The sequence below is a fragment of the Diceros bicornis genome, chromosome 12, assembly GCF_020826845.1.
Source record: "Diceros bicornis minor isolate mBicDic1 chromosome 12, mDicBic1.mat.cur, whole genome shotgun sequence".
NCBI classification, from domain to species: Eukaryota; Metazoa; Chordata; class Mammalia; order Perissodactyla; family Rhinocerotidae; genus Diceros; species Diceros bicornis.
In genome coordinates, this window is record NC_080751.1 from 45,475,341 (window position 1) to 45,491,082 (window position 15,742).

Here is a 15,742-nt window from a genome sequence, read left to right on the forward strand (position 1 = left end):
AAAAAGAGGAAGTTTGGTAACAGATGTTAGCTCAGGGCTGATCTTCCTCACCAAAAACAACAACAACAAAAAAGCAAATCTGAACTTTGAAGTTAATACCAATTAAAAGCCATTTGATTTAGATTTTTATCAGTTATTCAAAACACATTTATTGTGTATGAATATATGAGCCACATTGTTCCTCAAGCCATAAGAGTAGAAAACCACCAGTACTGCCCTTGAGGAGCTTACAATTGGTTGAGAAGTCATTGAGCTTCTTTTGGAGACTTTCTACATGCAACCAAAAAAAAAAAAAAAGAGGAAAATTCATCTAAACCATGTTAATATCTACATTCATGCTCCTGTGTATAAGGTGCTATACTTGACATTGTTGAGGATACAAAGATATAGCAAACACGTAACCAAACATTGTTATAGACATCCCTGGGAAAGAAAGCCAGTTTCTTCAGTACTGCCCGCAGACAATTTTCTAGTATCTGTTCTATCATCCCTCAGATTGGGGATGTGGCTGGTCACCGTTTCAGCCCACAGACAGCACTAGCTCTGGTTTTCCAGGGAAAGGGGAGTACAGAGTTAGACTGCCACTGATGTCACTGCCTGCCAGTTAGAGCAGATATGACCTTTTTCATATCAGTGAAACCTTTGCTGGAAAAAAAGGCAGAACACACAATTTTGCGTCTATGCAGAGAGACAAGGATTGAGAAGTAATACAGAAAATAAAACAATTTATTACAGTAAATATTTTTTTATCATTTTTCTTCTATGCTGGATATAGTATTATTGTGCAATAAATTATTTCTAATCCATTTGAAATTTAGAATACCCAGATTAGTATTTTCCCAAAAAAGAAAATCTTTTAAAATGTGGCAGACTCTCCTAGTCTCTCAGATCCTCTGGATTCCTCTAAACTCCAGATATAAGAGGAAAAATTCTGTGCAATACACCATCTTCATCTAGTAAGGATGGAGGACTGAAGCCCATTCTTACAATTACTTAAGCCCATTCTTGCTATTACATAAGCCCTTAGGAATCAAGGAAAAAATGCGTGGCTAATTCAATATGATCTGTGAACTGTACCTTTTTCATAGGCCTGAGAAGGCAAGAGGTTTGTAAAGTCTTCATTCGGAAGAACAGGCTCAGGGATATTGATGGAACGGAAAGGACTTCCTTGTGCTTGAGCAGACCCAGCCTGTGAGCCGTGTTCTTCTTTCTGACTTTTCCTAGGGAAGAAAAACAAAGAGTCTTAATACCCGATGGGTTAAGAAGAGATTCAGTTTGAAATAATTCAAGAAAATTTCTAAATTATTAGGTTGAACCCTGTAAAATTGCTGTTTTCGTAAACTAAAAATGGTTAAAGACTAACAGTTTATATGGTTCAACTTAATTCATCACCAGAGCTGGAGAAAAAATTTCAAATGTCTATAAATCACCTTCTAATTGTAATAGCTACATTCTTATTTTTCTCTTACTGGCTTCCCTGTCATCGGGATCTTTAGAGTTTGCAGTGGTGACAATGTGCGTGGGATGATTTACATTTACTTAACAAGGCAACACAAAAGTACCCGGAAATAGCAGGTCTTCAATTGAAAACAATAAGCCATTCTCCAGGGTCACACGAATATTATTGCCATATTTCTATTTTATAACAAAAAGGATTATATACGTTCAGTGTTGAAATTACTTGATTCAACCTCATTGACATATTGTTTAACATAAATTTATTTTCAATAGCAGAAGTAAAATAATAGGAGCATTAGAGAAACTTTAGAAAACTAATAAAAAAGGAAAACCACTGGTGACTCCACTATCCTAACACAACAATCATTATTATTATTGTTGTTGTTATTATTATTATTTTGGTGAGGAAGATTAGCCCTGAGCTAACATCTGTTTCCAATCCTCCTCTTTTTGCTAAGGAAGATTGACCTGGGGCTAACATCTGTGCCCATCTTCCTCTACTTTATATGTGGGATGCCTGCCACAGCATGGCTTGGTAAGCAGTGTGCAGGTCAGAGTCTGGAATCCAAACCCCCGAACCCTAGGCCACTGAAACAGAGTGAACAGAGTGTGTGAACTTAACCACTACGCTACCAGGCCAGCCCCAACAATCATTATTTTTAAATATGTCTTTCTAGATGTTATTTTACATGTTTTCACAGTTGAAATCACATTCTACATGCCGCTGTGTATCTTTTTCACTTAACTTCCTATTGTATTAAGTGCATTTTCCCTAATAGTTACTATCTATGTTTAGTATTAACCAACTTTAATGGCTCTATAACTTCCATCACATGCTGCCTCAGTGGCCAGTTAAGCTATATACTGATAATGGGGAAGGTGTTACCGGTGCCTCCCTACAAGCCATTGCTTACGAGTTTGCCTTTGGTCAATTTTTTTTGTGAGACACTCACTTGGCTTTCACTTTTCGAGATTCTCTTCGCTTTTCCTGTTGAAGCTGTTCAATTTTCTGTTGCATTTCTTCTTGTTTGGAAGTGATGGCCTGGATCATTGACATGGCATTGCTCAGCTCTTCCTAGAAAATAAGGATCGATATATATTTAATCTGGCATATGGGATAAAAGTATATAACATAATATCTAGTACACAGTAAGCTTTTGATACATATTTGTTGAATGGATGAAAGATGAAAATTTTACTTCTATTGTGGCCTCTGATTTTTTGTGTGTGTGTGTGTGAGGAAGATCAGCCCTGAGCTAACATCTCACAATCCTTCTCTTTTTGCTGAGGAAGACTGGCCCTGGGCTAACATCCATGCCCATCTTCCTCCACTTTATATGGGACGCCGCCACAGCATGGCTTGACAAGCGGTGCGTCGGTGAGCACCCGGGATTCGAACCGGTGAACCCTGGGCCACCGCAGCAGAGGGCGCGCACTTAACCACTTGTGCCACCGAGCTGGCCCTGTGGCCTCTGATTTTAACACAAACCTCCAAGAAAGAAAAACATGAAATAGATCTTTTTCCACGATAATTAGTGAAGGAGCCAGAGAGAAAATTCTTATATTTAGCTGCTACACAAAAATGCAAGTTTTCTACTTCTGTTGTTAAAACCAAGAATCTCTCTTCAGCAGAGAAATAGAAGAGGGGCCTACCTTGAAATAGTTTAATGAATTCTTCATCTCAGTAACTTTTTCTTCCATGGAACATCTGCAGCTCTTAACCTTCTCTTCCAAAGCATATTCTCCATGTTGAATTCTTGACAGTTCTTGCATCGCTTCTGTGAAACCAGTTTTGAGTTCAGAGGCTAGGGCCTGCAACTAAATAATACACGAAGAGTGAATTCAATTTGCTATAAATTATTATCAATAGTACCATTGACTCGTTGAATGTTTCTTTTATTTGAGAAATCAGGCTCTTTAAAATCTACAGACCTCATTTACTGGTAGACTAAAGTCTGGACAACTTAAGGCAACCTTGGCCCCATTCATCTAGGGAAAAGAGGGTCTTTTTTATACAGAACATGCTGAAGCTTGATGGTGACAAGAAAGCAAGCAAATAATTAAGTTTACAAGTATTCCTGCAAGGTACTATTTATTCTAACACCTTTGATTAAAATGAGATTTTTAAAAATCTTGAAAAGCAACACATGTGAAAGACAATCTTGATCTGGTAACTCTTCGAATTCCGTCAAAGAAGGGATGGGTCATATTATCCCTGGTTGTGATGAGAAGATGAAGAAATTCAGTTATTTTTTCCTTAAAAAGTTAAATGATTAAAGAGTAATAACTAAGCATATCTGAGAATTTCTTTGAAAAGGAAGAAGTCTTTTTTTATATTCTTGGATGATGTCATGGAAAAGGAGATAATGGCATTTTCAGTGGCAGTGTGCTTTAATCCATTAGGAAGGCACAGAAATATCTACAATGGTAGGAGTTCAGCACTGTTGTTGACAGCCATATGAATCATCCTCACCAGTCAAGCCTGGTCATGTAGGAATGCACACATTGAACTTCTATTGTCACCTTCCGTGCTATGAAAAGGGTGTCAATTTTGGAGTCAGATAAGGTAGAAATTCGAGCTCTCTCCTAAGTACTAAGACCTTAGGCAAGTTGGTTAACCTCTTTGTAGCAGTTTCCTCATCCATAAAATAGCTATAATACCTATTATATTTATATATATATATATATATATATAATACCTATTATCTATTTCACAGGGCTGCTTGAGAATTAAATTGATAAATGTAGGTAAAGTGCCTGCCACCATGTATGTTTGGTACATAGAAGGTGTTCAAGAAATTTTAATTCTCCTCCTTTAAGTTGCAAATCAAAAAGTTAAGCACAAACAGAAATGTGGAGAAAATGGAGCACTTCTAAAGTTCAGTTTTATTTATCGAACAAATGTAAAAAGCATTTTCAACAGACAGAAAGTTTAGATAATAATAGTAAGATAATAATAACATTACTTTCTTGACATTTATGGTCTTACACTCTGCTAAGTAGAGGAACTCTTAGCTCCAGATCTCTCTTTAAAACAGAACTTTTTAGAAGGTTCATTCTATAATTAAAAGTATCCCCCAAGTATTCTTATTTTAAAGGGATGGAAATTAGAGCCCAGGTGCCTTACAATTCCTTCAAATGTGTATTTCTAAACATTTTTGGAATCTGATTGTCCAAATGGTTCCAGCTTGCAATGGCACCACCCATATAAAATGACTTAGTCTCCTACACCACATCTTTAAAATATAGGGTTTTGTGATCCACTGTGCCCCATAAAGGTTTCTTTTGAGGGTGAGAGTAGGGAGAAATGAGAGGAATGAAAGAGATCATTCTGAGAAAAAAGCAAGACCTGTCAAGTGTTTGGGGCTGGAAGACTGGGAAACAACGTGAGCAACGTTTTTCATTCCAATCATTTTTAATTTTAATGAATCTTTATGATGGGTTTCAGCACATATCCTAATTCAGTCAATCATGATGGATTAAATCACCAGATCAGCTACTTTTGATCTGGTAATTCCCACTATAGAAATTCATCTGCTGTGAGCAAAATAAATAAAATCAATGACTACATAATATCAAAGCAAAATTTATGAAAGTTTTAAAACTGAAGGAAGGAAACCTGACATTCTTTCAGGTGCTCCGAAATTCACTCAGGTTTCCCGCTTGAAAAAAAAAGGGAACCACTATCCGACAGAAATAGGTTTCATTATCACTACTCCCAGAGGTGGATGTGTGGCGTTTTCCCCAGGAGCCAAAAGGCAGTAGGAGGGTCCTAGGGAAAAGGACTTTTCCTCACCTGTAGAACCCCAGCTCTCCAGAAATTAATAACTATCGAAAGTTTTCCCTAACAGCAAGGTTAAATGGGGACTTTGGGAATTTTGAAACCATTTAGAGCTATGAGCCCATCTTCTTCCCATAGATGACTTCGAGCCCCTTGGGTATCTGCCACTGAAGTAACACTACTGCTTTATAAACAGCTTCACAACCACTGAACAGCCAAGGAGGGCAGGCCGTGGTGAGCACAATCACAAACCTGAGACAACATCTCACCTTTCAGATGCTTGGGGCTCTTAGTAACTTTAGCTTCTACAGACTGGTTTTCCAGTACCAACTGGCCGTTGCTTTGTGAATTAAAAATACTCTGAAGACATGGACTTAAGATCTTTTTCTGCTCTCTCTTCAGCTTTCTTATTTGGCAGCCCACAGCCCACCCCAAGGATTAGAAATGGATGTCTACCTTGTTCTCCAGCGAGTTGAACACGTTCCTCATCTCGTTGATTTTTTCATGAAGCTGCTCTAGAGAGGTTATGATCCCTCCATCCTGCCGCTGGAGGCGGGCTCCCACTGGAGGCAGGTTCAGGGAAGACTTGTACTTCGAAGCCTAGGGTACCACAGAGGGCATCTTAGGCTCAAAGAAATAGGGGAGAGGAGTCCGAATTCTTCCTATTTCCTGCTCTTAATTTCTGTTTCTCTATTTTCTTTACTTTCTTGGCTTCTTAACTCTTCTTAAGATGAATTTTAGTCAATGTCTTCCAATTTGTTTTCCACCAAAGATCCCTCAAACTAAATGTTCATAAATTATGCAAGTCGTTCCAATTTGTTTTTTACACAGACTTCTTCCTTTCTGTCCCATTTTTAAGGTCAGAAGGCTACTGTGAGGCAAATTCAGGGGAATGAGCCTGTGCCTTGAGAACTCTGCAAAGGCATACATGTCGAGATTTGAGAAACCTCCACACGGTGTGCCAAATTCCTACAACACCTGACTAAAGGCTCTTTATGAGCAAAAGCCCAGGTGTTCTGAAGTAACACATGATGGCAAGGATGCCAAGGTAATTGCTTTGGTTTCCCCCTAAACCAGGGTTACTACAGAAGAAACATGGTCTTTCTGCAGCTTCCACCTTCCTAATTTTAGGCCTGCTTATCAAGCCCCAACAATGCAATGATTTAAAACATAAAGTGGGTAGCAAGTCATTTGAACAGTCAAGAGTAAATTCCTCAAATCTCCTCTACGCTCCCTGCAGAAGTTGGCCCTTAAAGTCATTCTTACAGGGCATTATTGGAGCTGATATGAAGCCTGGTGTGCTGGAAATTTATCCCCCCTGGAGGCACCACAGGCCTAGTAGAGTTAACTTCTCTGGTGTTAGAAGACATTCCTCGACAGTAAAAAGAGATTGAGGCTCGAATAGGACTGACAAATTCTAGAAAACTTTCAATGGCAGTTTTAACGATTGAAACCTATTACTGTAGGACTGGTTCCCATAGTTTTTCAATTAGAGGTCCTTTTGGCACATACTTAGTTTCATTGCAGAGAAAAAGAAAAAGGAAAAAAGAGAATCCCCCTAAATCTCATTACTTTAATATAACCATTAATGTTTTGGCACATTTCTTTCTGTTTTGTTCTGTGCATGTAAATACAGATATTTGTATGCTTGGAATCACACTACAGATACATTTTGATTCTGCACCCTCCCTTTTTTGCCTAGCATTCTTATAGCCTTAAAATTTCCCATAGTCTTAAAATTTTTTTCGAAGTGTCTACTTTTAATTGCTACATAATATCGCATCCTGTGGATGTGCCAGAGTTTACCTACCCATTCACTCTTGTTGGAAATTTATGTTGTTTGTAGTTTTTCAATATTATGAATAATGCTGATGTATAATGCTTTTTGTTTAAAGCTTTGTATGTATTTCATATTATTTCCTTAGGATAAATTCCTAAATATGAAATTACTATGAGTCAAAGGATGTTAGGTAGTAATTGACCCAAAGGGAAACCTACTGTATCGGAGGGAAACAATATATTCAATTAATTAATAAGTGTGCAAAATATATTTAACCAGAGGGTTTTAAAAGTTATAATAATATGGTTGCATATTCTTGGAAACACACTGTATGATGTGTAATATTCTAAATTAGTGTATTTAGAAAAACATATCTTGGACAAGATATATGAAACATAAGTAATATAAATGGAGGAAGCTGCAGTATTTACATTCCTAAGGCTATGAGTGAGCCAAAAACACAGTTGGAGTTCAAATCATTAGTGTGAGGGTTGAGCTAGGACTAAATTGTGCAGTTACCACATCTGTTGCCTTAATTGTGGGAACCCCCCCCCCGACTTTTCATGTTAATAGAATCATAATTTAAGAATCTATATGCAAAATGAAGTAATCAATGGTGAAGCAGCGCAATCTGACTCTGGAAAAAGAGATTGGGATGGACTTTGAGAGGGCTGTGTACAGTGGCCACAGGACAAGAGAAAAAGGGAATAGACCTGGGCTCAAATAAAAAGGAATAAGTATACTGAGCCAGCAAACCCAAGGGTTAGTCAGTGCATCCACACTGATTCACCTGTCCTGGTAGTCATTCTACCTGGAAGGCACTGGGAGATGGGAGTGCTCATTCTCCCGTTGGCTTCTGTGCCCTGATTTGGATCACTGTATCTTACTCTTACCAAAGAGGTCAAGGCCATTCAAAGAACAGGGAGCCAACGAGGAGTATGAATATTTTAAGACTTTTACTGCATTTTAACTGATGATTTTCCTAAAAGTTTCCACCAATTTACACACACTCATCAGAACTAAATATTATTATTTTATTATTTGCTAATTACATAGTCAAAAAATAATACTCCTTGTTTTATTGTTTAAAGTTTCTTTGAGCTTCAACCTTTTCTTCTGTTTATTAGCCATCTGTAATTTTACTTTGGTAAATTGTCTGTTTATATTCTTTGCCCATATTCTACTAACGTCTCAGAAGCTTCCTTTTTATTGATTTCTATGAACTATTTATATATCATTAAACTTTTGGAATATTTTTGTAAGAATTTTTCCAATTTTGTTATTTGCCTTTGAATCTGTTGAAAATATTTTTACATTGGGAAAATTTTAAATTGTGATGTGGATGAACCCTCTACCCCTTTCCTTTGTGATTTCTTCCAGTGCTTTTTCACTTAGAAAGATATTTCACATCCAGAGACAAAATAAATATCCACTTATTCTAAACTTTTATGGTTTGAATTTTTATATTTAACCTTTTAAACCACTTTAGAGTTTATTTTGATTAGGGTATGAAGTGAGAATTTCCTGTTTTTTTCCCAAAGACCCAGACAATTGTCCAAACATCATTTGGCACCAGACTGAATGACTGCATCAGACCCCTTGGTTCAAAGCAATATACACATCTTGCAGATATTCATTCATTCATTCCTTCATTCATTCAACTAATATTTATTGAATATGTATTATATTCCAGGCACTGTAGTTTATGCTGAGAATACAACAGAGAGCAAAATGGACTAAATCCCTGCCCTTGGAGCTTACATTCTAGGGAAGGAGACAGACAATAAAAAAATAAACAAGTTAATATTTACCATAATGTCAGGTAGGGATGGGGATATATCAAGAAAATAAAATAAGATAGATAATGGCTGAAATGTCATATTTTGCTTCAAATTTCATATTTTGCTCTCCCTTTTTAGTATAGATTGTATTCTATTATAATTAACCTCTCCCTGCTTCTCTCCTTCCTCTTCCTCTTCTTCTTTCTTTACTTCTCCTCCTTCGTCTTCTTTGGTTAAACGTTGCTTGGAGTAAACAGACTGGGGTTTAGGAAGCTTTCTTTTAAAGCAAGGATGGGGTTATAATCACAGCATCACAGAGGTCATATAGACCAACGTCACTTGCACTGCTTCATTTGTTCCACTGTGAACAGATGTACTTGGATTTGTGATACAATAAGAGAATGAGGCCACCCCCACTGCAGCTATATTTAGCCAACATTCAGGGAGTGACCTACATAAAATTTTTAATAGACTTTAAATCATACCTGAGTTTAAAGAGATACACTCATTCGAATGCCATACACAGGTCAGACGTGAACAAAGGGGAGGCGGGCAGGGAAGGCACTTGGAGGTCTTGGATAAGCGAGACATCAAATCAGCAATGAGTGAAGGCTCACTCCTGCTTCTAGGCCTTTGTTCAAGCTGGTCCCTCTGCGCGAAATACTCTTCCCCATATCCACTTACCAAATAATCAACTTTCCTTAAATGCCTGGTTCAAACCCTCCAGCCAATATTAATTCATCCCTCCCTCATATCCCATAGAATTTTAGCAATGCCTCTGTTGTAATCCTTCCAACAGCCTACCTTGTATGAGCTATTTATTGTATGTGTTTTCCAGGTTGTGGACACTTCTTAAAAATCAATGAGAATGTCTGTTTCCTCTCCCATTAGGCCAAGCAGTAGACTTTGCACATAGCAACATCTCAATAAATACACATTAAATTGAAATGAGGCTGTTTCCTCTAACCACCCTCCCCATTGCTGGTCTGCGTCTAGGAGCAACAAGATTAAAAAATCTTTTCAGCATCCTGTGTTGGCTTGCTCTAATTGGGCCCATAGCAACGATCTCTCGCATGCTATTTCTGGGAACTAGTTGTTATTTTCACTTAAATTCAACAAACCTAAATAACATCTGTTATCCAAACTATCTGTTCTTCTGGATTCTTATATTTCTATTTGGGAGACCACTCTTTGTTCTAGTTACCAGGGCTAAAAACCTTTAAGTTGGCTTTAAGCCAACTTTGAAATCACCCTTTCTCCCAACCCCCACCAAGCCTTCTCAATTCTTTCTTCTCTGTATATTCCAAATGACACTGCCTTGACTCTAGAGAGGAGCTTAGGTTTCCCTAGCCCAAGCTGCTTTTACATTACAAATAATGTCAGGATAAACTCTCATGATTTTTAAGGACAGAAATTTACTTTAAATTTACAGTTGGAAGATATAAGCCAAATAAATACTATTTAGAGAACCAAAGTAGCCTGATGTGTTCCTCATTGCAAACATATTACATAATGTTTTGCAGAACTTTTATCTTACTTATAAATTAAATTATTCCCATTGTTTAAAACAAATTAAAAATTTTTTTCATCCACCATATTTGAACACTTGCAATGTTAACCCCCTTTCAACCCTCAATTCTTCCTGCTAAAATAGGAAACTAAGAAAAACAGATCTTGCTCTCTCCATCTCTCTGGTGGAAATGTTATTGCACAGTGTAATGGCCATAGCAATGGTGGTAATAGTCAAGAAAAGCACAGTTGATGTAGGAGTGGTGATGCTGTATTTTATAAACTAGACAAGTTGTGCTTGAATAATCAGTTTTCTCGAAAGTACAACGTGAATGGTGCTCTCTGCCCTGCCTATCTCACAGTCTTGTTAAGTGAACAAATGCAATGATATATGTGGAAGCATTTGTGAGTGCTAAAAAAAATTTATACATAAAAGACAGTCATCACTATTACATACAGGATCATTCAAAACAATCTATTTGTCTTTACCTGGTAAATCTGTGTGGAAGGGTTATTCATCGGGATATGTTCATTCTCTCCTGTAGGGAGAAAGAGCTTTGTTCAATTAACACAACTCATTTTGTCTCTATCCTTTTCAGACACACGCAGGGAATAAGGGGATGTATAGGATCCTAAATTTGTGCCTGCACAACAAGAAACCAATGATTCAACAAGAATAAACCATAAACTGGTGTAGGTGATTTTATATTCACATCCTAATGACCAAACCATCTCTGCCTAATATAACTCTTGCAGCAGAAAATCATGTTCTACCATGGTGGGGAAGTTTCTCGACCACACTGAATGATTAACGATCATTTATTAGCCTGAAGGGAATGCCCGTGAAAAGTCTCCCTCACGTTCTTGGGACTGACTGAAGTTTACCCGAGGGAGTAGTTCTATAGTCAGGAAGGCTGCTCACCAGGCACCTGTCAGTCATCACTCTATTGTTCTCAGGAGGCCTGCGGAAAATATCCCTGACTTCTCCTGCCTCTAGTCATTGCCAAACTTCTGAAATCTGCCCTCCTGTCACTGCCCAGATCAGCTAAGGGAATCTTGCTATTCTCCTTGGCAAGATGGTTGATAAAAGGGAATTGTCAATGGAAAGGTTCTGGGAAGGATTCAGGCAGAAAGAAAACAGTATTGTCAACACTAGAGACTTCGAAACATAGGGCAAACACAAAGGAAGTAGTAGGTCGTAAAAACCATTTACAACCTAGGGAGAAAGAAGGTTGATCTAGAATGTACTTTCAGAACTACGTTGTTTGGCTGTGAAGATGAGGCAATCCACGTAAAACATGCAGCTTGTTGCTCATCCATTTAGCTACATCTCTGTTGTGTCACATCGTATGAATCAAGCAGTTTGTAGACGAAAGCCCTGGTTGCAAAGATTTGGTCGTGTGGATGTACATATTGTTCTCCTAAGACACACTGGTATAGGAAACTCTTCCTTGGAGGAACAAGCCTCAGTATGTTAAGTTCAGAAATAACACATAACCTCAGCGCAGAACTTATACACACTGAGGGCTGTCCCTATAAAATCCAGATGGTTTGAGATTACCAAAACTCCCCACATAAGCCTGAGTAAAGATTACATAGCCCATTTTATGCTATGTCCCAACAGCTTGGTATCATGGCAAGAACCAGAACTTGGCAACAGAGACCAGGCTCCCAGATCGAACTTGGACACTTCGTGGTTGTAGCCTGACTTCTCTATGACTCTCTGTAAATTGGAGATGATAACAGAACCTACTTCCATATGGTTGATTTTATATGGTAAAGATTAAAAGAGAAAGCACTTATGTTTCCAGGCTAGCCTAGAAGGTGTTGGATGTCTATCAGTTGAATCTGCACCTGGGCCTTATTCAGCAGGTTGTTCTGAGGCAGTCCTAGAGTTATTGCTAAGAAAAATAAGAAAAGTACTCAGACCAAATTATATATGTAGCAATTCCTATTTCTCCAGCACCAAGTCTATGCTCTTCACGGTCATTATATGATGATAAGAAAATGAGAATAGTCAAGTCAACATATTATCATGTTTTGAGACAATGGCAAGACAAGACTAAAACCTACATTTCTTGAATTCTGAGCCCTAAAGCAAGACATAGGAAAAATCTAACCTTGTTTTGTTTTGGTTTTTTCCATGGTGCCTGTTTCTTCTTTCCTCCACCTTATTCTTCAACGTTGCATCTTCATCGTCCCTGGATCAGGCCACCCCCTCTTCCCTGGACCTGTCAATTGAAATCAAGAGTAAGGGATAGCAGGTAGCGCTGGCAAAGTAACTGGACTTCCTTTATTTGTTAAGTGAAAAAAATTAAAACGAACACAGATATTAGAGGCAACTTGAGGTTTATGCAATTTCAGAGGAGTGAAAATATTAAGTTGAGTAAATATTTAACTTAAAAGATAAAGGTAAAAGCATGATTTCACTCATAAGTGGAAGATGAACTAACCCACAGACAGAGACAACTGTTTGGTGGTTACCAGGGGCAAGGGGGGTCAGGGATGGGCACAAGGGGTGAAGGGATGCATTTATATGGTGACTGACAAACAATAATGTACAACAAAAATTTCACAGTAAAGAAAAAAAGATAAAGGTAAAAATTTTGTGAATAAGTATGAAATTCATTAGTTAAAATTATGGTAGTTTTTATAATTAATTTAGACCTATTGATTTTTATCAGCAGGTTATGGTTTAGGGAAATTATCATAAGAAGAAAAAACCTGACTAAGTATGAAGGCCAATACATCTGTTTCTATTCTATTTCACTAAAAATACATTCCTTGATGATGTTGTCCCCACTTTCTGCATCTGGTAGACTCCTTTACACCCAGGAGATACTTATCAAATGTGGTCAGCTTTAGACGTGAAGCTGCAAATTCAGAAGGCAATGTAACAGACAAACAGAAACTGTCAGTATTGTGGACCTTGGCCCTCTTTTTAGCCGTCTAGAATTTTAATCTTTTCTAATGATTGGGGAATTCCCTTACCTTAGGAGGCTTGATCAGATGCCTCCCACTACAGAGGCTGAAAATGCTAGGTTTTCCTAGTCTTCCTTGCAGCTAAGGCATGAGGGACACATGACCAAGTGTATGCCACTCAGATGCACCCACTCCAATAGATACTAGCAGTTGCAGAGGGATTCCTAAGACAGATATACTTGCTATACTTTCTACGAAATAGAAAGAGTTCCTAAGACAGCAGTGGCAGCAAGGGTAGTGGTGGTGCCCATGACGTGGTACAGACAGTTTAGGTAACTCAAGCTGCTGCTTTTGGTGCTTTCCTCAGCAGAACAGCTGTACTATATGATTTGGGGCATTGTTGCTGGCCGCATAATCCCAAACTTGGTTCACCAGTCTCCCAGCGATTCTACGAGCTCCTATATTCTTTGAACAAGTTCCTTTGCTGCTTAAATCAGACAAAGCTGTTTTCTGTTGCTTGCAACTAAGAAACCTGATTGAAACAATCAAAATACTATATTAACACTATCCAAGACTGAGAAAACACAAGTTAAAACTTTGTTCATTGCTCTAGACAAGACATATCTAATCTATAGTGACAAAATGCAGATCAGTAGTTACCTAGGGCAGGAGGTGGGGATTTAACTGGGAAAAGGCACAGGGAATTTTTAGGGTGAGAGAAATGTTCTATTGCCTACTTGTGGTAGTGGTTATCCAGATGCATATATTTGTTAAAACACATCAAAATGTGTATTTCAATTGGGTGCATTTTATCCTATATAAATTATACCTCAAGAAAGTAGAATTAAAAATTTTCATTCACGGGGCCGGCCCGGTGGCGCAAGTGGTTAAGTGCACGCACTCTGCTACGGCAGCCTGTGGTTTGCCGGTTCGGAACCCCGGGTGCACACCAACACACCACTTGTCAAGCCATGCTGTGGCGGCCTCCCATATAAAGTGGAGGAAGATGGGCATGGATGTTAGCCCAGGGCCAGTCTTCCTCAGCAAAAAGAGGAGAATTGGTAGATGTTAGCTCAGGGCCGATCTTCCTCACACACAAAAAAATTCATTCACATATTGAGGTCTGTACAGCAAAATAATATGTTGGCAGGGGCGGGAGGATACATACGGATGAAAAAGCATTGGTCAATAGTTACACAGTTATACATGAAGGATATAAAGTTAAGGCCATACGCTATTTGGAATCTTGCACGTTTTTCCTGTGAGCCTGAAAGTTATGTTAAGATAGGGCATCTTCCCTAGCTATCTGAATATCTTTCACAGCTGATATAAGCCTTACTAAGATGAAAACTTTCTTCTCCTTAGCAATTGTTAATTTATTTGATATCTAATGCATTCCATAATGAAAATAATTAAATCACAGAATGTTAGAGCCAAAAAGGCCCTGAGAAAATTATTTTATCCACCTTCTTCATTTATAGGTGAAGTAACTTAGGCATGGAGAGAAGAAGAGAAGTGACCTGCCCAAAGCCACATAGCTTTGAAAATTATTGTTAGGAATGATTTCTGTTACTATTTGGGAAAAAAATCTTGAAACCTATAAAGCCATATTTTTAAGAGATTTTTATGGATAAGTAATTCTTGGGGATTTAGTTATCTAGTCTACAATTAACTGAAAACAAACCAAAAAAATCCTCCATACATCATAGCTAAAATATAAACTTACACATTTTCAGAGCTAGGATTTCATCAAGCTCACATATATACATATAGTCACTGATTTCAAGATGTAATAAAATATGTGTTATTAATAGAAAGTAAATTAGAAATTTTATTTTATTTATTTAACTACAAAAGCAACAAAACTACATTCGAGAAAATTTGGAAACTATAGAGGAAAAAACAACTATAATGCCTCTACTTAAACAACTATCATGATCATTTGGTTGTATTGTCTGCCAATCTTTTTTCTCTCGAATGTTTTATGTGATGGTTAATGGAGCCTACCTATAATTTTGTATCTACTTTTTCACCTACATTATAGCATAAGCATTTTACTTAAAAAAAAAAAGGATCATTATTATTCATGTTGTTTTTATTGTGGCCATCTGAGCAGAGGGCACGAGTGTTCCTCCCCAGTCCAACCAACGTTACAATCTGCTGGTATTCTTTCATTCCTTTCTCCATCCTCATACAGTCACATACAAACATACATACACAGTATACATATATGGGGTGGAGCTGTCATTGTAGGTTCATACTATACCTCTCTGCATCTTGTCTCTCTCACTTAATACATCGTGGCAATCTTTCCAAGTTAATTGGTATAGATCCAACAAATTATTTTTAATAACTGCATAATATCTATGGTACTAATGACCTGTGTTAATCATTCCTTTATTGATGGGCATTTCCTTTATTTCCATTATTTTGCCACTGCAAACAATGCCATAACAAACATCTTGGTACATAAAGCCTTACATATTGGTGCTTTTACTTATGTGGGGTTTT

At 37.7% G+C, this 15,742-nt stretch overlaps 1 protein-coding gene across 2 annotated transcripts in view; it reads right to left on the minus strand.

The window, feature by feature from the left end:
- Positions 1 to 12,454, minus strand: part of ARHGEF33 (Rho guanine nucleotide exchange factor 33) — a 47,434-nt gene extending 34,980 nt beyond the window's left edge. For both annotated transcript variants that reach the window (XM_058551386.1, XM_058551387.1), the window contains exons 1-5: positions 12,430 to 12,454; positions 10,799 to 10,848; positions 3,112 to 3,276; positions 2,412 to 2,533; positions 1,078 to 1,220 (exon numbers count right to left, since the gene is read on the minus strand). In XM_058551386.1, the coding sequence (XP_058407369.1) occupies positions 1,078 to 1,220; positions 2,412 to 2,533; positions 3,112 to 3,276; positions 10,799 to 10,848; positions 12,430 to 12,454 (505 nt within the window). The remainder of the gene's footprint in view (positions 1 to 1,077; positions 1,221 to 2,411; positions 2,534 to 3,111; positions 3,277 to 10,798; positions 10,849 to 12,429) is intronic.
- Positions 12,455 to 15,742: the final 3,288 nt, after the last annotated feature.